Source organism: Neophocaena asiaeorientalis, unplaced genomic scaffold, assembly GCF_003031525.2.
Source record: "Neophocaena asiaeorientalis asiaeorientalis breed wild unplaced genomic scaffold, Neophocaena_asiaeorientalis_V1.1 scaffold59, whole genome shotgun sequence".
NCBI classification, from domain to species: Eukaryota; Metazoa; Chordata; class Mammalia; order Artiodactyla; family Phocoenidae; genus Neophocaena; species Neophocaena asiaeorientalis.
Genome location: NW_020174268.1, coordinates 16,493,305 through 16,513,713, shown reverse-complemented (window position 1 = coordinate 16,513,713; position 20,409 = coordinate 16,493,305). Strand labels below are relative to the sequence as shown.

The 20,409-nt window shown below is 45.4% G+C and overlaps 1 protein-coding gene across 1 annotated transcript; it reads left to right on the top strand.

Moving 5' to 3' along the window:
- Positions 1-326: 326 nt before the first annotated feature.
- On the top strand, positions 327-20,108 carry MEDAG (mesenteric estrogen dependent adipogenesis). The gene is made up of 5 exons (XM_024755494.1): positions 327-604; positions 10,214-10,323; positions 13,094-13,206; positions 17,672-17,957; positions 19,800-20,108. The coding sequence occupies exons 1-5, from the start codon at positions 327-329 to the stop codon at positions 19,922-19,924; spliced, it is 912 nt and encodes a 303-aa protein (XP_024611262.1). The 3' UTR covers positions 19,925-20,108.
- Positions 20,109-20,409: the final 301 nt, after the last annotated feature.

Sequence of the window (20,409 nt, the reverse complement as noted above, 5' to 3'; positions counted from 1 at the left end):
AGGCGTGGAGCAGCGCCCCCCTGGGGGATGAGTAACCCTTGGCTGCGAGCGGGCGCAGCCAGGCGGGAGCGTGCCAAGTCCTGAGATGCCGGAACGCGCCCTGAGCGTCTGGGGTCGTGCCCGAGGGCCGGGAGGGGCGCGGGGCGGATAAAAGGGCCGCGCGGCGCCGGGGCCGCTTTCTCCGCGCGGTGCCTGCAGAGCTTCGCTCCTCGCCGGCGGGCAGGCGGCCCGGCAGCACCTGAGCGGCGACCCGGGCGCGGGGCCGACCGAGTCGGGGCGCCCGGCCCCTGTCGGGGTCCATCGACGGCAGGAGCGCGGGCCGGGCCATGGCGGGGCTGGAAAGCGCGCCGGCGGCCAGGCCGAGCCTGACCTCCATCTCGTCGGGGGAGCTGCGCAGCCTGTGGACGTGCGACTGCGAGCTGGCCCTGCTGCCCCTGGCCCAGCTGCTGCGCCTGCAGCCCGGCGCCTTCCAGCTGCGCGGCGACCAGCTGGTGGTCCCGGGCCCCGCGGAGCCTGCGGCCACGCGCGGGGGCTTCAACGTCTTCAGCGACGGCCTCGTGCGCCTCGACGGACAGCTCTACCGCCTCAGCAGCTACATCAGGAGGTGGGTGGGCCCGCCCGCCCCCTGGTCCCCGCCGAGGCCTTCACCCCGCTGCCCATCCCAGTCCTCTGGCCTCACTTCCTGAGATCCAGCCTGGATCGCCTCCTTCATCACATTTTCAGATTTTTCTCATTGCTAACGTCACTCGGAGGTGCAAAGCTCCCCCAATTCCCCCGCCCCGCTCCGCCCCCGGCCCTGGCTTTCTCTGCCCTTGGCACTGACGTTCTGCAGCTGTCCAAGCTGCCCCGGGAGGGCATTAGGGCAGGCGCTTGAGGGAGAGTAGGGTGGGGAGTGCGCGAACTGGTGGATGATTCTTCCTTCTGGCTCCTTAACTGGATCAAATGAGCTCAAATTGGGGGCACACCCTTTGGGGATGTTTGCTAAGCAGAGACTCACACCCTGGCTTTAGACTGGGGGGGAAGGGAAGGGGAGAGGATGTTCTCTTCTGTGCCCTAGGAGCTTTATCTAGTGAGGAGGCCCGGGGAGAAGCGTGCAGAAGTTTAAAGTTTCCCATCTTTGGCCTCAGTGAGTTTTCAAAAAATAAATCAATTAACGGTGGCTGAGAAGGGACCAAAGACCTGTGAAGTCCAGCCCAGGGCCGTGTGGGCTGTCGAGTGGGCAGTTCAGTTCTGGGAAAATGAGAGGGATCGAGTGTGGCTTCCAGGATCCGGGGACAGAGCTTGGGCCAAACCGAACCTGATGGAGGGTCATAGGATGCTTAACTGTGGTGGCCAAAGTGCCTGAAGCGCTTCCTAGCAGACTGGAAGCCAGCAGGGATGTAGTCTATCGGAAGCAGGCTTTGATGGGGTAAAGGAGGAGGGAGCTTCACGCTGCATTCTGCGCCCCTTGCTACCAGAGGTCACCCTGTGCCTCCAGAGGTCACGGTGGGGGGGCGGGCGGGTGGTGGTGCTTATGTTTGTGTTGCAGAGCTGAGTGCTGGGAAGCGGGCAGTGCAGTCTCGAGGTTGGTTCAGAGGTGGGGAAGCTGGCCAGCTATTAAGATAGAAAGCCTTAGCTCCGGGGAAAGACAAGGGCCGGGGTCACCCTGTGGGTGGGACCGAGCCAAGAGGGGGAAGCAAACAAAATGAGATGTTTAAAATACCTTCTTCAAAGCTGCTGGGGAAAACCTTGCTTTTCCACACAAAGATACTAAGGGCTTTGAGGGCCTGAAAAACCATTCCCCAGCAAGAATTTCTCCCTTTCTTAGTGAATTGAAAATTCCAAGCCATAAGCAGGGGACGGTGGGAGGAACTGAGTTAGAAATAAGATTTGCAAAGATTTTAAAAGAAGATAACCGTTGTATTAACAGAGTATGAAAAATTAAAATGTCCAGAATTAATTGAAGCTATAGGTTAGGCTTTGACAGAGTCAGCTCTCCCAGTCTCAGCAAACAATGCTGCAAAGCTTACAATGGTTTTGAAGTCTGGTTGTTCAACTCTTGCTTTGAACACCTCCTCCCCGAAGGAACAGCAGTGTTCCCCTGGCAGTTTAGAGTCCAGAATAAACAATGACCACAGACCAGGGTGCAAACCGGAATCAGCAAATACAAGGTTCTCGTTGTCTAAGCGATCGTGTGAAGGCTTTTGTACCCTGGGAGTACCAAGGCGCCCCTGAGAATAATCGGGGAGGTGGAAGGAACAACCTGTCTTCCTCTCCGGGGACACACTGTGCCAGCGCAGCAGCCTCTTCTACCTGGGCGTACAGTCCTGGAGGACGATAGGGAGGGAACCTGGTCTGAATGGAGAGAGCCTTCTAGAAAGAGGGGGAAGACGGCCGTGGACAGCAGTGAGAGGTTTTGCTCTCATGCATCAGGAGTGGGGTGCATAGCTGAATACAGATGTCTGAAGTGGCCGCTCCTCAAATTGACACAGATTTACCCAGTTGTCTTTGGTCTGGAGATAGCATACAACTTCCTCTCTCAAAAAGCAGTACTTCATTTCTCTTTTCCTCTCTTCCGCCCTTCCTTCCTCTCTCTCTCTCTCCCTCCCTTCCTTCCTTCAATAAGCTCTAGCCAGTTTAGCTGAAGAAGAATTTTACACGGTTTCCTTTTTACCAGTCAGCTCTGGCACACTTCTAAAGATCCCAGAACCACGTGGCTCAGGGACAGCCCCTTGCATACTCTAGTATTTCTTTCAGGCTCTGCCCAGTTCAGTGTCATCGCCCCTGTGGTCCTGGACACCAGTTTTGGCCGACGTGGCATATTTCCTCGAGGTCAGGCAGTTCCTGGCGAGGATGGCCAGTTTTGCTTTGCCTTCCTAGTCTATCATCTTCAGAGTCACCTTGTACTCCACCATGCACTTTCCACTTTTTATAACACCCTGGGGCCTAGAGTTGATGGACTCCAGTGGCGTTTTTGTCTTCTTTGTGGCCCGTATTCCTGCCTTAGGTGTATGGTCCCCAACCAAGAGCAGCTGCCGAGATGACTGGAGAGTAAGAAACACAGGGTGATGATTCTTAATCATTTTGGACCATCAAGCTTTTGAGAATCGTAGGTAGACCTTCTTCCCAGAGGGGTCGAGTTACACCTAATGTTGCTGACCATGCAGGTAGTTTATGAGATGCTTGGATCCAGGTGAAGAACCCTTCCTCTTTACTTAGTTTTTTTGGTTTTCCTTTAATCATTCAACAAATATTTTGGTGTGGGATAAGCCCACAGCATAAGCAGGATTTCTTTTCGTGGCCTCAGAAGTGTGTGCTGTGACTTTCACAAGGTCCTTTCCCAGAGAACCCCGAGAGGCTAAGAGCTACTGACGCTGACATTCATATAATTCACGTGCTCAGAGAGTAAGAGGAGATTTCAGTGGTTCTACGTGCTCTGGTTTGTTTTGTAATACTGGAACATTTTCCTAAATATGTACCTGCTAAATAAGCCTCAGGAAAACTAGGGTGGTGGGAAGGTCTAGTGATGGCACCCAGTCCTGAGAGCCTGCTTTAAAATTCTTTGTCCTCCTGTCGGGGATTTATGGCGAGATCTCTATTGCTATTTTTTTTCTTTCAAGCTCAGGATTCCCACCCATGTTACAAACGAAACTTGCTCAGGGTTCCAGGTGCAAATTACCATTAACTGCCCCCCCCCCCCACACACACACCCTTACCTCTTTTTCTTATAACGCAGCCTTTTAGTGGGATGTAATGGCAAACATTTGACAAAGAGGAGCTCTACTTCCCTGTTTTCAGTGGTCCTCTAGCATGAAAGAGGCTGCTTGGGTAATAAAAATAAGAACAATGATAGTGGTGGCCGCTAATGCTTACTTGAGTACCAGCAATGAGCGCAAAGTATCTCACAGCTATCTCACAAAAGCTGACAAAGTCGGCACCATTGTTTCCCTTTTTTACAGATGAGAAAATTAGGACTCAGAGAGATTAAATAATTTCCCTGGGTGAGATGCTGGTGAGCTGCGGGACTGGGGCCTCTCCACAGCGTTTAGCTAACCATGCAGCCCACCCTGTCAGCAAACTGCCTCGAACCTGGAATAATTCTGGCTTCCTATAGACCGCAGCAGCTTTCTTATAGATTTCCGGAACTTCAAATTAATAACTGGAATGACGTCAGCCAGTACACATCTTATATAATCAGCCTAAAGGAGAAAGTAAGTCCAGTGGTTTGAAGGAAGCCACTAAAAGCAGTGCTGTGACCTGCTTCTGCCCAGATCTGACCAGCTGTTAGCTGGGTGACAGTCACACCTACCTCGAGATCAGCTGCCTGGGGCAGGGGACACAGGGGAGGAGAGTCAGGGTTGGATCATACTTAGATTTTCACTGGGGGGAGGTGCTTGGGCTCTGTCTGTGGCCCAGGCCACCTCTCAGAAACATCCCTGTATGCAGCCCGGCCACCCTTGCTGTTGCCCTCCGCAAGCTCCCGACCTGTCCTCTGCTTTGGTCCTCATGTCTGAGTCTTGGATTTGTTGACCTGCCCAGGACAGCAGCCCCTAAACAGGACTCATAGTGATATTGATGAATTATAATCTCTCACGTGTTGAGCTATGATTTTTACGGGATTCAATTCGGAGTAAGTGTGGACAAGCATGAACGCCAGGACCAGGCTGCCTTGGTTTGAGTCCTAGTTCTGCTGCTTACTAGCTGAGTGACTTGGGAAAGTTACTTAATCTCTGTGACTCAGGCTTCTCAGCTGTAAAATGGGAATAATATTGCCAACAACCTTATAGGGTTGTTGTTCGCAATTAAAATGTATGAAGTTCTCAAAACAGTCATTGGTACCTATTCATCATGGGACAAATGTCAGCTTACGTACCTCCCAAGCAACCCCAACGCCAAGTGCTTCACACACACTATTTAGTCTTTCAGCCACCTCATGGGGTACCTCTTATCAGCCAGATTTTACAGGTGAGGAAATGCATCTCAACAAGGTTAAGAAACTTGCTGAACTCACAGAGACAGGAATCAAACACAAATCGGGTGATTCAAAACAAAGGGCACTAGACTTTGCTACCTTCTCCCTCCTGAGGCTCTTGCTTTGCCCTTTCAGCTACACTCCGATCCTTGCAAATGCCTGTCTGTGGGCCTGGATGCCTCCACTTGCAGTCCACAAGGCTTAGCTAAACCAAGACTGCCCCCGGGGTCCCCATCTCCCTCCTGCTTCTGCCCTCCCATTGGCAGTCTGTTTGGCCCGACGGAACAATCCCTCCTCTGTTCCTGTCCCAGCTCAGTAAGTGGCTCTAGCTCCAAGCCCCTTGGCTTTGCTCCTTCTTATTTACGTTACTAGGACATGGCCCTGTGGATGCCTGAGCGCAGAGAACTGTGCATCCTTCTGGCATGTGTGTGTTTGAATGATTAACTCGTTTGTAAGCCTCTGAAAAACAGGGACCGTGGCTTAGATCAGTGCTTCTTAAACTTTAAATAAGTTTTTGCAGGTCTCCTTAGGCTCTTGTGAAAATACAGATTTTCGAGCAAATACATTTGGAGAGGGAACCAGGATTCTGCAGGTTTGCAAGCTCCCCCGTGATGCCAGTACTGTTGGTCCAACGATCAGACTTGAAGCAACAAGGCCTTAGATGTGTATCATTTCATATTGAAATGATACATTTTCTTAGCTGTCTCCCCAATAGACTATATGCTTCTGGAAAGTGGGACTGTTTCCTTCTTCGTTTTGTGTCCCCGGGGCCCAGCACATAGTAGGTGCTCAGTAAATGTTTCTTGCACGAAGGAATGAATGAATGAATGAACACGTGTATCGTTAATTAGAGTTACAGATGTTAGAGTGATAAATCTGAAATGTTTGCTTATTTAACAAACAGTTGGGGCAGAAGAAGGAGGTGAGGGAGTGAACAGAAGGAATTGTTTAAGTGTGTAGGGAAGGCTTTGCATAAAACTAACAAGTTAACACTGGAAAGAATGTCCCTGTAAGCTTTTGCTTAGTCACAGCAAAGGACTGTGGAAGCTGTTAGCAATTTCTGGCCCTTTTACACAAGGACTATTCCAATATATTTCTCTTTTTATCTGCCCCTTCCTCCATACTTTAAAAAATGAACACACACACACACACACACACACACACACACACACACATGAGATGGGAGCCGTGTGTTTGAATTCCTATTTGTCTTTGAGCATTCAATTATCAGGGGCCAGGGAAATTTGGAGCAGCTTTTCAAATCATGCTAAAGATGATGTAAAATTTGAAGAAAACTCTGGAGAAGGGTTGGCATCTTAGAGGGTGGGTGACCTTTCAGCTACTCCTGATTTGCTAGAAGCAAAAATTCAATGTTCTGTCTTGGTCCCATCTTTCAGGTGTTGCCTTCGTTAAGCTGCTCCCTCTAGCCTTCCAAACTGAAAAGATGAGGAAAGAAATTGGAGCAAGGAAAGAGAAACCCTTACTTATTTTTTAGATATTCATATAGTCCTCCTTTCCTGGTCACTCAAATGAACACAGGCCTGGTTGTGTGTCAGAAGCTTACAGAACTTCATGCTAAGGCCAGCAGAGTTGGCCAGAATTAAAGACACTAATAATGTTTGTTGAGCATCTACTATGGGCCCAAGTACATATGTCTATGTTACTGGCACTGCGTTACATCATCAAATGGAAGGCAATACCATTATATCCCTTTTACAGATGAGGGAATGGGTTCAGTGGGTTAAGTAACTCACTGAAGGTCATAATGAGTTGTGGCTCTGGGACTGAGTTCACACAGCCAGTCAATTAGGACATGAATTAAATCTTATTTCGAATCACTATGCTTTCTATCACATTGTTCTGCCTTTCAATCTTTGGATTAAAGCCAGGTGTAGAAAGTTCCAGCCTAGCAGCATTTTGGGGCCAGGATAAAAGCAATGAAGAAATGAGAGTTTAAAGGAACTATCTTAAACTGTTTGCTTCTCATCCCTAATGAAAACTTCAGCGAATAGAATAAATATCTAGGACACAGAAGCTATATTTGCATGAGTAATTCATAAATATGCATGATTGAAGATGAGCTAACTGGTCCCTAAGGTCGTCTTGAAACAAAACTGGTGGTTGAATGTCAGGTACTTAAAGACCTGTGAGATTTAGCAACTAGGTCCTCAATCTTTGTATTTTAGTGACTTACATATCCAAATTTCATACCAGTGAATTCCAAAGGGATGCTCACATGTATTTATTCCACTGCAATTTTGAGGTGTTTAACGATTGGACAGTAACTGGGAGGCTGGGGATGGATGAATTAAGGAAGTGGTTCTTATTTGTGACCTGGTTTAAACAGAGAGTTAAGTAGGGATCTTGCCACAATCTCTTGTCTGTAAATTGTGTTATCAGAGCTCTCGAGTGAGCAGCCTTTTCCCACATCTGTGGTACAGTGATAACTGGCGATGCTCTGTGATGATGTTTACAGCCCTGTTAAGATCCTAAGAGTGCCTCTAAATCATCAAAGGAAGATTAAGTTATGTCGGGCATAGTCTTATGATTCAGGATATCTTATTAAATTCAGACTCCAAAAGAGGTGACTCATGGATAGGTTATGCATTAAACTCAATATGTAACTCTCCAGAAGATGCCCCCTTTCCCCTCCCCCGCCCAGTCTCCCCTCTTTGATCCGGCCAAATAACAGCTCTTTGAGCCCTACAGCAGTCAAAAAAGTCTTCCAGAGAATTTGGTGGAAAACTGATGATTTTTCCAACCAGTGATCGTTGCCAAGTTGAGATTTTTATCTTCCTCCTGCCAGTGATGCCTCCAATGAGATGTCAGTCGACTTTGTCGGCAGAGGCAAGTACTGCACTGCCATTTGGGTCATCAGAATAGTATTCAAAACTGCAGATTTTCTGGGTGTCCTACACACACACACGCACCATGTCCATGCCCTAGAGAGTGACAGTCAGACCGTGGATATTGAGAGAGCAGAGCAATAGCTTTGAGGGAAATATTAAGTGCTTAAATGACTATATATTAACTCCATGATACACAAGGTGGGAGAACGTGAAAATTGCTTTGGATGGATCACAGGTGGTACCCGACTCCCAGCCAGCATCGTGCATCTATCTCTTTGATGTTTAGTCCAATCAGGCTTGCCCTTCTTTTGCTAAAGGCTCTTCTTCCTGCTTTCTCCCCCTGCCCCTCCCCACACCCCCCGGCAACCACAGGCCTCACGGGCCGGCCTCTCCTGTACCACTGCCCAGGTCTCTCTGCCCACCTGGGCCAGGTCCTTGGCAGCTGAATAGATGGATGGTGGAAGGGTGGGGCGTACAAAGGGTCCCTGTACTGCCGCGCTGCTACCCCATCCCCACTTCCTGGACCCTGAGCTCCTCAGATGTGCAAGGCACGTGTCAGCACACCATCGGTGCTTAGTGAACGCTGCTGAATGAATGAGAGTGAGTGAACCCAGCAAATCATGGTTCCCTTTCTCCTTCCTTCTCCATCACTTCCTTTCTCCAGTACCTTTTGGCAGTTGGTCAGTTGGGACAAAGAACAGGAAACTTCTCCCTCTGCTGATGTGGGACACAGTGCCGCTCCCACCAGGTGCCCCTTTACCCCATCCTCACTGTGCACTGCTCTGCCCAGAGGAGGATGGGGGTAGGGGAGGCACGGAGGGAGAACCCTAGGAAATCCCTGGTCTGCGTCTGCATTATCATACCAGTCCACGCCACTGCGAACCCCCTTCTCCATTCCCACCCTCCTCTCCCCTCGCGCCCACACCCCTGAACAGCGACACCTGCACCCACTCTCTTTCCCCGGGTGCACCAGCCCGTGTGCCCCTCCCCACCGCAGGACCAGCCCCCTAACTACCCACGTGCCCCGGGTTGGGAGATGGACGCTACATTAAAAGCCTAGTGAAATAGAAGGCAGGAAGCATTTTAGATGCTCCATCGGGGGTCAGGTTTTAAAAGCTCTCAAAATCAGATCTGACAATCCAAGAAAAAAGGATAATGACACAGATTTCTAAGAAACCAAGCTGGAGGCAGACAGTGGAAGCTGTTTTTTCCTGACTCGGGGGGTGGATATTCTCCCACTGCTCTTGATCCAGGCCTGGGTCCCCGTCTCGTGCTCCGGCCCCTCTAAGTGGGCTGTGGGGAGAGGACAATGGGGAAGGAGGCTGAGGGGACTTTGCGGCCAGAGCTCTCTGCTGCGGGCGCTCCCCAGGGCTGGTATTTTCATGTCAGGTTCTGGAAGGACAAGAAGCCGGAAAGAAACGGAGGAGCCGTCTCTGCAGGGGACTAGATGTCAGAAGCCAACATGCGGCCCTTTAGCAAAAGCAGCCCATTCAGTCCATGCAGACCTCACAGTAGTGCCAGTCAGTGGGGAAGCCGCTGTATCTTGAAGAGGGACTGGGGTATCCGCATCCCCCAGCATGCTGGATGCCACTCAGCCTGCCCGTGTCCACGCCGCTTCTGAGCTTGGGTTTGGTTAGAAAATTAGCGTTCTTCTTGAAGGAAGCCAATTTGCACTTGCATCTGTCTTTTTTAAAATCAACAGTGCAGGTAGAGACACAGAAAGGCTGCTTGGAAAATGTGTAGAGCAGGGAGACAAAGCTGACATATTGGAGGACAGAGTCAAAAAGCACAAAGATCTTCCTGGGCTGGAATAATGAACTAACACCAAGGAGGCTAAATGTAACAGGGCCCTGGGCAGAAATCCAACATTAGTTTTGTTTTTTGTTTTTTTTAACTTGCACAAGCTCATGATCAGGGAGATGTGAATTGGTTCATATGAATATTGGTTGATTGTCTAATCAATGGAGCCGCCTGGGTTTATCCTGGGATTAGAGAAGGAAAGGAAAATTTCAGACCCACCAGTTAGGATGACTACACTGGAGAAGACCCAGAAAATTCCACTTACTGAGTATAATTCATTCTCAACCCAGAGAGACATAGGGCTCCGGTAGCTTCAAATGAACGCTTACAGCCCAAAGATAGACGGTACTAGTCATCATCTGGTACAGGCTGCCCTTGAGAGCCAGGTATTGGTGCCAGGCACCCCCAGGACCAGGGCCACCTTTAGTTTGCATGCTGATTAGGGGAGGGGATTTATTTATTTGGTACAAGATATGGTTGCCTCCCGAAGGACACTTTAGGGGACTTCCCTCAGAGGGTCTGAGGATGTAGTAGGCACCTGTCCAGTACGTCCCCTTCCTGACCTCGATGGGAAGGTACATCGCACTTGTAATCATCTCTTCTTTTTTCATAGATATGTGGAACTGACCAACTACTGCGATTATAAAGACTACCGGGAAACTATATTGAGCAAACCAATGCTATTCTTTATTAATGTACAGACCAAAAAGGACTCCTCGAAAGGTAGGTTTGTAAATGTTTGGGTTTGGTTCTGCCTTGCTGGGTTGTGGACTGTAGCCTGCTGATGAGGTAGAAGTTGGGCGTGGAGAAAGCAGGGCAGATGTCAGCTTGTGCAAGGCTGGAAGCCTGGTGTGTGAGGCCATCAGCACAGCACAAGCCTGCAGAGCAAACCTCTAAGTGATCCTACGGCAGAAGCCATCTGTCTCTGAATCTTGTTTCATACTTCCTGTCTAAGCAGGAAGTGATCTCTGAGCCTGCAGGGGTTGCAAAAATGACCAGAGTGATGAAGACGATGATATATAATATTGCCTACCATGTATCAAGCACTTCTGTGAGGCATGTGCTAATGTGAATAATTGGTCAACAGCCCAGTAGGGCATATCATCCAAAGGAGAACATTTTTGAGCATGAAAGCAGGAACTGTAATAAGTATGCTGGGATAAAGGTATAAACTAGAACTGACTCAGGCATAACTAGGATGCCTGGCCATCCTGCCTATGTGGTACTTATCCCATCCCCATTTTATAGATGGGAAAAGTAAGGTAAAGAAAATAAACGCTTATGTAGATGCTTTTATGTTTCATGCTCTGGCCTTCGAATTTCAATTTTAGAGATATCTCTTTATTGTTTCTTTGGAAATCAGACTGATAACAACTATATTAACTCAAATTCCGATACGAAAATATCTCAATTTTCCCTTCTCCCTCCCGCTCAGTGATACTTGGGGAAAGTCATGGGCATAAGTGCTGTAATAGCAGTAGCATTTCTTACACTTACTTCTAAATAACGTTCTTCAAATGAGACCAAGAGAGTAAGAATTGATCTACAAATTCCAAATAGACTTCCTCAGACATGCCCTTCCTCATTCAGATTCGTTGGACCTGATTCTCTGCTCGTCTCATTCAGAGTCATTCAGATTCCCTTCTCACTTCATAATTCAAAGTCACAATGTCCTTCTTGGCAGGAGGGGCCGGGAACAGATCACACTGTAACAAGCAATGCTCGGTAGAGCATCTGAGCCCCTGATGCTATTTGGCTTGCTGGTGACCAGAAAGCTGAGAATTCTCTAAGAATGTAATGCACAGATGTATCCAGTATACCTCCCGCATTGATCTCTCAGGAGGGTTCTTAAGAAAGAATAAGAGACCTCTCCATTTTAACATTGTAATGAACATACAGGGAGTGGTATAAGGAAATATTTGTGGGTGACCTTGAAAAGATTCACAGTTATATAATGCTTGTGGAAGGAGGTAGAGAAACCCAGTCCTCATTGGCTGTGAGGAAAGCCGTGAAATGAAGAGATTCTGTGACACAAAGCTTAAGATGGTCAAGTTTAAATTATGAAAATTTTGATTAGGGCAACACGTCCAGCCCTGCTGCTATCCTAAACTTGTACTTTTGTGCAAATTTAGAAGCAGCCACCATTAACTCAAGACAATTTACTGATCCTTCCCAGAAGTTTGTCATAATAAATGTACAAGTAGACAATGTGGAAGCGATTGGCATCCTCTAGAATTGTGCAGTGCACAGCCTGCCCAACCTGCACAACGGTGGATGGAGGGTGGCGGCCTTAAGTATCTAATGAGCCCAAAGGTCTTGGTTTAGTTTATGTGAAAGTTAATTCAAGGTATCAAATAGCTGGCTTGCTTTACTTGCTTATTTATATATTTTCTCAAAGAGGAAATAAGGTAGTTTCTATCTAAAGTGCCCCAAAAAATAATCTGGGGGAAAGGAAAACAGGGGAAGGAAAAAGAAGATGGATAAGGTTAGTGCAAAGGTTAGTTCAAAATGTATTCCCCAAGGACGTAACACTTGCTATTGGTGGACCACAGGTTTGATGCTCAAAGCCCGTGTAGGATGTTCAGTTCCCCAAATCACATGATGGCTGGTCCATGGCCTTTAAACAAAGGGTGGCATTCTATGTTATGGGTCTTCCTAGAAAAAGTGCTTGAGTAATGAAGGACATGGAGCTTGATTCCAGGGGCTGGAAAAGTTAAGAGGTTGTTGGTTCGCAGTATTTAAAATTTCCTAGGGAGTAAACAACCACCCCTTTGCTTAGATTAGATAGAACTGGACAGAATTGGATTTAAACCAAACCAAACCGATCAAATAAAGAACAAAAAACAACTGCCAGGACACAGACATGGCATTATTTAAACAATGGGAGGGACATTTCCACTGGGCTTGTGCTGGGCTGGGACGTGGAGGAGAACCAATCTCAGATTACCTTGGTCCTTAGAACTCTAGACTAGCCCTTTGCAGACTGAAAGCCAGGTCTCTGGGGGAGGACAGGGAATGATGAGGGAGGGGGAAGGCAGGGGGAAGCGTCCTTCCCTGGACTGATTTTCTGCTTTGTAAGTGAGGAAATGTGGGTGAGAGCCAAGCTGCTGTTTATCCAGCAAGGCAGTGACACGAAAACCAGCCATCTCCAGTTTTCACTTTGGCTCCCATGCTGGCTGCACACAGAGGAGACTCAGTGCTTATCTGTGATAATTATGGACTGGAACTTTCGATTTCTGAGGCAAGAGTGACAAAGTGCAGCCTGGGGGGGAGCTGATTTTCTAACCTGCGTTGACAATATCCTGGAGCTTCCTCACGCCTGCAAATTTCTTGGAAACATTTCTAGAAACCTGGTTAGGCTTTGCAGTGAGGGAGCAGCAAGGGAGCTTATAAATTAATAAAATCTCCAAATATGGTGGGAATCACTGCTTTGTCAGATACTAAGAAGTACACATGCACCCTTGTTTTTTGACTTCTACTTCCTAATTTCTAGAAAGAACGTATGCGTTTCTTGTGAACACCAGGCACCCCAAGATAAGAAGACAGATAGAGCAGGGGATGGACATGGTCATTTCCTCAGTGATTGGAGAAAGCTACTGGCTTCAGGTGAGGTTGGCTTGTGTGAATCCAGGGCTGCCAACACACAGAAGAGGGTCTGGGCGTTTCAGGCCAGGACTGAGTCCCTAGAGCTTAACTCTAACTTAAATGAATCCAGACACAGACCTTTTCGATTGCTTCATTATCACTACCAGTAAAATGAACTTAGTTTCTAGCAGCTTCTTAGAAATAGGGTAAGAATAAATATAAATTTGACCAAGCAGTTCACGGTCTTTACACGGATTTTGATGCAAATGCAAAGATTTGTTTTAAAAAAATAAAGGCAACTGACTGAGGGCAGACACCAAAACCAATAGGAACTATGAACCTGCAGCCCGCGAAAAGGAGACCCTAAACACAGTAAGTTAAGCAAAATGAGAAGACAGAGAAACACACAGCAGATGGAGCAGCAAGGAAGGAGCAACACACCAGAGCAAACAAATGAAGAGGAAATAGGCAGTCTACCTGAAAAAGAATTCGGAGTAATGATAGTAAAGATGATCCAAAATCTTGGAAATGGAATGGAGGAAATACAAGAAACGTTTAACAAGGACCTAGAAGAACTAAAGAGCAAACAAACAATGATGAACAACACAATAAATGAAATTAAAAATTCTCTAGAAGGGATCAATAGCAGAATAACTGAGGCAGAAGAACGGATAACTGACCAGGAAGATAAATAGTGGAAATAACTACTGCAGAGCAGAATAAAGAAAAAAGAATGAAAAGAATTGAGGACAGTCTCAGAGACCTCTGGGAAAACATTAAACGCACCAACATTCGAATTATAGGGGTCCCAGAAGAAGAAGAGAAAAAGAAAGGGACTGAGAAAATATTTGAAGAGATTATAGTTGAAAACTTCCCTAATATGGGAAAGGAAATAGTCAAGTCCAGGAAGTGCAGAGAGTCCCATACAGGATAAATCCAAGGAGACACCCTCCAAGACACATATTAATCAAACTATCAAAAATTAAATACAAAGAAAACATATTAAAAGCAGCAAGGGAAAAACAACAAATAACTTACAAGGGAATCCCCATAAGGTTAATAGTTGATCTTTCAGCAGAAACTCTGCAAGCCAGAAGGGACTGGCAGGAGATACTTAAAATGATGAAAGGGAAAAACGTAAAACCAAGATTACTCTACCCAGCAAGGATCTCATTCAGATTTGATGGAGAAATTAAAACCTTTACAGACAAGCAAAAACTACTAGAATTCAGCAACACCAAACCAGCTTTACAACAAATGCTACAGGAACTTCTCTAGGCAGGAAACACAAGAGAAGGAAAAGACCTACAATAACAAACCCAAAACAATTAAGAAAATGGGAATAGGAACATACGTATTGATTACTACCTTAAATGTAAATGGATTAAATGCTCCAACCAAAAGACATAGACTGGCTGAATGGATACAAAAACAAGACCCGTATATATGCTGTCTACAAGAGACCCACTTCAGACCTAGGGACACATACAGACTGAAAGTGAGGGGATGGAAAAAGATATTCCATGCAAATGGAAATCAAAAGAAAGCTGGAGTAGCAATTCTCATATCAGACAAAATAGACTTTAAAATAAAGACTATTACGGGAGACAAAGAAGGACACTACATAATGAACAAGGGATCAATCCAAGAAGATGAAATAACAATTCTAAATATTTATGCACCCAACATAGGAGCACCTCAATACACAAGGCAAATGCTAACAGCCGTAAAACTGACAGTAACACAATCCTAGTAGGGGACTTTAACACTCCACTTTCACCAATGGACAGATCATCCAAGATGAAAATAAATAAGGAAACACAAGCTTTAAATGATACATTAAACAAGATGTACTTAATTGATATTTATTGGACATTCCATCCAAAAACAATAGAATACCCTTTCTTCTCAAGTGCTCAAGGAACATTCTCCAGGATAGATCATGTCTTGGGTCACAAATCAAGCTTTAGTAAATTTAAGAAAATTGAAATCACATCAAGTATCTTTTCTGACCACAACACTATGAGACTAGATATCAATTACAGGAAAACAATCTGTAAAAAATGCAAACACATGGAGGCTAAACAATACACTACTTAATAACCAAGGGATCACTGAAGAAATCAAAGAGGAAATCAAAAAATACCTAGAAACAAATGACGATGAAAACACGATGGCCCAAAACCTATGGGATGCAGCAAAAGCAGTTCTAAGAGGGAAGTTTATAGCAATAGACTCCTACCTCAGGGAACAAGAAACATCTCAAATAAACAACCTAACCTTACACCTAAAGCAATTAGAGAAAGAAGAACAAATAAAACCCAGAGTTAGCAAAAGGAAAGAAATCTGAAAAATCAGATCAGAAATAAATGAAAAAGAAATGACGGAAACAGTAGCAAAGATCAGTAAAACTAAAAGCTGGTTCTTTGAGAAGATAAAATTGATAAACCATTAGCCAGACTCATCAACAGAAAAAGGGAGAAGACTCAAATCAATAGAATTTGAAATGAAAAAGGAGAAGTAACAACTGGCACTGCAGAAATACAAAGATCATGAGAGATTACTGCAAGCAACTCTATGCCAATAAAATGGACAACCTGGAAGAAATGGACAAATTCTTAGAAAGGTACAACCTTCTGAGACTGAACCAGGAAGAAATCGAAAAAATAAACAGACCAACCACAAGCACTGAAATTGAGACTGTGATGAAAAATCTTCCAACAAACAAAAGCCCAGGACCAGATGGCTTCACAGGTGAATTCTATCAAACATTTAGAGAAGAGCTAACACCTGTCCTTCTCAAACTCTTCCAAAATATAGCAGAGGGAGGAACACTCCCAAACTCATTCTACGAGGCCACCATCACCCTGATACCAAAACCAGACAAAGATGTCACAAAGAAAACTACAGACCAATATCCCTGAGGAACATAGATGCAAAAATGCTCAACAAAATACGAGCAAACAGAATCCAACAGCACATTAAAAGGAGAATACACCATGGTCAAGTGGAGTTTATCCCAGAAATGCAAGGATTCTTCAACATACGCAAATCAATCAATGTGATAAACCATATTAACAAATTGAAGGAGAAAAACCATATGATCATCTCAATAGATGCAGAAAAAGCTTTCAACAAAATTCAACACCCGTTTATGATAAAAACCCTCCAGAAAGTAATCATAGAGGGACGCTACCTCAACATAATAAAGCCCATGTATGACAAACCCACAGCCAACATCATTTGCAGTGGTGAAAAACTGAACCCAGTTTCTCTAAGATCAGGAATAAGACAAGGTTGTCCACTCTCACCACTATTATTCAACATAGTTTTGAAAGTTTGAGCCAGAGCGATGAGAGAAGAAAAAGAAATAAACGGAACACAAATTGAAAAAGAAGAAGTAAAGCTGTCACTGTTGGCGGATGACATGATACTATACATAGAGAATCCTAAAGAAGCTACCAGAAGACTACAGCTAATCAATGAATTTGGTAAAGTAGCAGTATACAGAATTAATGCACAGAAATCTCTTGCATTCCTAAACACTAATGATGAAAACTCTGAAAGAGAAATTAAGGAAACAGTCTCATTTACCATTGCAACAAAAAGAATAAAATACCTAGGAATAAGCCTACCTAAGGAGACAAAAGACCTGTATGCAGAAAACTATAAGACACTGATGAAAGAAATTAAAGGTGATATAAACAGATAGAGAGAAATACCATGTTCTTGGATTGGAAGAATCAACATTGTGAAAATGACTATACTACCCAAAGCAATCTACAGATTCAATTCAATCTGTATCCAGCTACCAATGGCAGTTTTCACAGAACTACAACAAAAAATTTCACAATGTGTATGGAAACATAAAAGACCCCGAAAAAAAAAAAGACCACGAATAGCCAGGGCAATCTTGAGAAAGAAAAATGGAGTTGAAGGAATCAGGCTCCCTGACTTCAGACTATACTACAAATCTACAGTAATCAAGACAGTATAGTACTGGCACAAAAACAGAAATATAGATCAATGGAACAGGATAGAAAGCCCAGAGATAAACCCATGCACATATGGTCACCTTATTTATTTTTTATAGCCCTGTTGCTCGCACATGCGAAAGCAACTTCATTGACTGGACTTTTTTTCTTCAGCTCTGTGCTTTGTGACCACCTAGAGGGGTGGGATAGGGAGGGAGGGAGGGAGACGCAAGACAGAGGAGATATGGGGATGTATGTATATGTATAGCTGATTCACTCTGTTGTACAGCAGAAACTAACACACCATTGTAAAGCAACTATACCCCAATTAAAAAAAATCTATACCTTCTTGTTTGGAAAAAAAGTATGTCAGAAAGGAAGAGAAATAAGAGGTGTGATATTTTGGACATTTGGACAGTTGTTAATTCTATAATATAATTCTATGATATAAGCTGTAATACAACATTATCATTATATCACTGAAATTAATCAAATGCTTCGCTCTCTTTCAGTTTGATTTTCAAGAGGCAGTAAAGAATTTTCTCCCTCCAGGAAACAAGGTGGTTAATGGAGAAAATTTGAGCTTTGCGTATGAATTCAAAGCTGACGCATTATTTGATTTCTTCTATTGGTTTGGGCTCAGCAATTCCACTGTAAAAGTGAATGGAAAAGTTCTGAATTTGTCAAGTACAAGTCCAGAAAAGAAGGAGACCATTAAATTATTTCTGGAAAAAATGAGTGAACCTTTAATCCGAAGGAGCAGTTTCTCTGACCGAAAATTCAGTGTAACTTCCAGAGGTATGTTAAAAATTCTCAAGTACCCGAGGAACGTAGTTAAATTAAAGGGTAGAATAATATCATGGGGGAGAAGAATCAATTAATGGAAAAGGTAAGGCTTCTTGGTAAAGGGGAAATATAATATCCCATATTTCAGAAACTAGGACGTGAGAAACATTTACTACCAAAAAGAAATATAGTAAACTAACACAACATTGTAAATCAATTACACGTCAATAAAAATTAAAAAAAAAAAAAGAAATATAGTGACTTTTCCTTTTAGGCTCCTTTAAGTTTTCTGACATAACAGTTTTACAGCGCAGCATACCCAGAAAATAATTTTAAAATATATTATTAATGTAAATACACGTTAATGCTCATTGAAATATTATTAACAATAATTTAACTATAGAAGAATGCTGCTTTCCTGATTTGCATATTCAGGGCAACAGAATGTTAAGGAAAAGTGTTGGCTGAGGGGGGAAGACACATGGTCGAGATATCCATCTTTATAAATATTTGGAAGGGTTCTGCAGGGTTTCTAAGACAACAAAAGAATATCTCTTAAGACTGCTTCACTGAACAGACCGCAGGTCACACCTGGTGCGTTCTAGATTTTACATCCAGGGTCTCCTTCCCAGGACTTGGGGAGACTTTTCAGTCCGATGTGGCTAAGGCAGTGATATCAGTCAAGTCATCTGGATCTGTCTTCTGCTGAGCCTGCTGTCTGTCCCAGGCTAGTCTGTGCTGGAAGGCAACTTCCCTGAACCAGGACTTTTGCTGCTCATTGCAAACAAACAAACAAAGAAAAACAAGCAAAAGACAACAACAAAACACCAGTCTCTACGAACCTGTCGTTTTCAAAAAATTTAAAAAAAAAAAAATTACAGAGGCTTCATTAGTTGCATTTAATGACAATTGCTTTCTTCCAATGTTTCTAGCGAAAATGCTTACTCCTAGCTATTTCTTATCCTGGAAAGTAGCTTCCCTCTGTCTCTGTCTGTCTCTGTCTCTCCCTCCTTCCCTCCCTCCCTCCTGCCTTTCCCCCTCCTCCTTCTCTCTCCCTCTTTGTTGCTTTGCTTTCTCTGTCTGGGTGCTTCTTACAAAGATGCCTTTGTTCTCTGCTCCATTGCTGCCATGGTGGGGGGGGGGAGGGGAAGTTATATGCTCATCCTTTTGGGGGAAGATTACCTTGCCTGGTTGTGGCCATCCCAGATGCCAGGTCCTTCCTGGGACACCCCCCAGCCCACCCACTGGCCACAGCAGCCTGAGCAGGGTTTTTCTGTTTCTCCATCGCTCACCCACTGTCCTTTATGCTGCCCGGGCGTTCACTGGCATCCTGGGGGGACTGAGGGGCATGTGAAGTTGGGCAGTGCTTCCTTGCAAGTTTACTCCAAGCCGGCCCTGGGGCCACTTCTACTTCAGAGCAGTGGGGAAGGATTCTTCAAGGCCCCCCTGAGTCGTCATTATGCACTGCAGGTGACCCAACCGCCATGCATCAGCCACTCAGCAGGCAGCTCCGCTGGCTCAGCCCTGGTGATCACTTAGCCTGGCTTCATCTCCTTCTCGAGAACAGACCTTTGTCCTAGGCATCTTTTCCCCACCTGTGGGCCTTTTGTCATCAAGTGAGAAAGGGTACCTGTAACTCCAGCCCATGGAGAAGCAAGTGACAATCCACATCCTCCTGGTGAACAGAAAGCAACACGTTTCTGTCAGCTTTTTGAGTTTTTCTGAGGAAGCCAGGATTCCCTATTCATTATTGAAATGGTTACGTTGGATGCTGCATGGGCCTTAGGTACTGTTGGATTTGGGTTTTAGTTTTCCAGAGATGGTAATAATGCAAGCCCTGTTTACTTTTCTCAGGTTCACTAGATGAAGTTTTTAACTGCAGTCTGTCACCCAGATCATCTCTGATGGAGCCTCTTTTGGCAGAATTACCATTTCCATGTGTTCTGGAATCTGAAGAGACACCCAACCCATTTATCTGATTGGATTGGACATTTTGCAGCTCCTCCTACACCCCAGGCCTGTGCCAGAACCCAAGGCTGAGGGGATCCAAGAGAGATGGGAGGCGGGTACCTCTGCCCTCTGCTCCTACAGAGACCCCACCTTTCCATTTTTTTTTTCTTTTTTTTTTTGCTGTACGCGGGCCTCTCACTGCTGTGGCCTATCCCGTTGTGGAGCACAGGCTCCAGACGCGCAGACTCAGCGGCTATGGCTCACGGGCCCAGCCGCTCCGCGGCATGTGGGATCTTCCCAGACCGGGGCACGATCCCGCGTCCCCTGCATCGGCAGGTGGACTCTCAACCACTGCGCCACCAGGGAAGCCCCTCTCCTTTCCATTTTTGTGGGTGATGCTTTGGCAGGGCTGATGAAGCTGTCTTCAGGATGGGAGGGCTTTGGCCCCATGGCCTGGGCGGTTCCTCTCCTTTTAACACTTCTCCAAAGAGGCAGAGGGAGTGGCAGAGTCCTG

Excerpts from the sequence above, each read along its gene's own strand:
- MEDAG (XM_024755494.1), top strand. The coding sequence starts at position 327 with ATGGCGGGGCTGGAAAGCGCGCCGGCGGCCAGGCCGAGCCTGACCTCC. Across the intron at positions 605-10,213 it reads CTCAGCAGCTACATCAGGAG|ATATGTGGAACTGACCAACT; the intron begins GTGGGTGGGCCC and ends CTTTTTTCATAG. Across the intron at positions 10,324-13,093 it reads CAAAAAGGACTCCTCGAAAG|AAAGAACGTATGCGTTTCTT; the intron begins GTAGGTTTGTAA and ends CCTAATTTCTAG.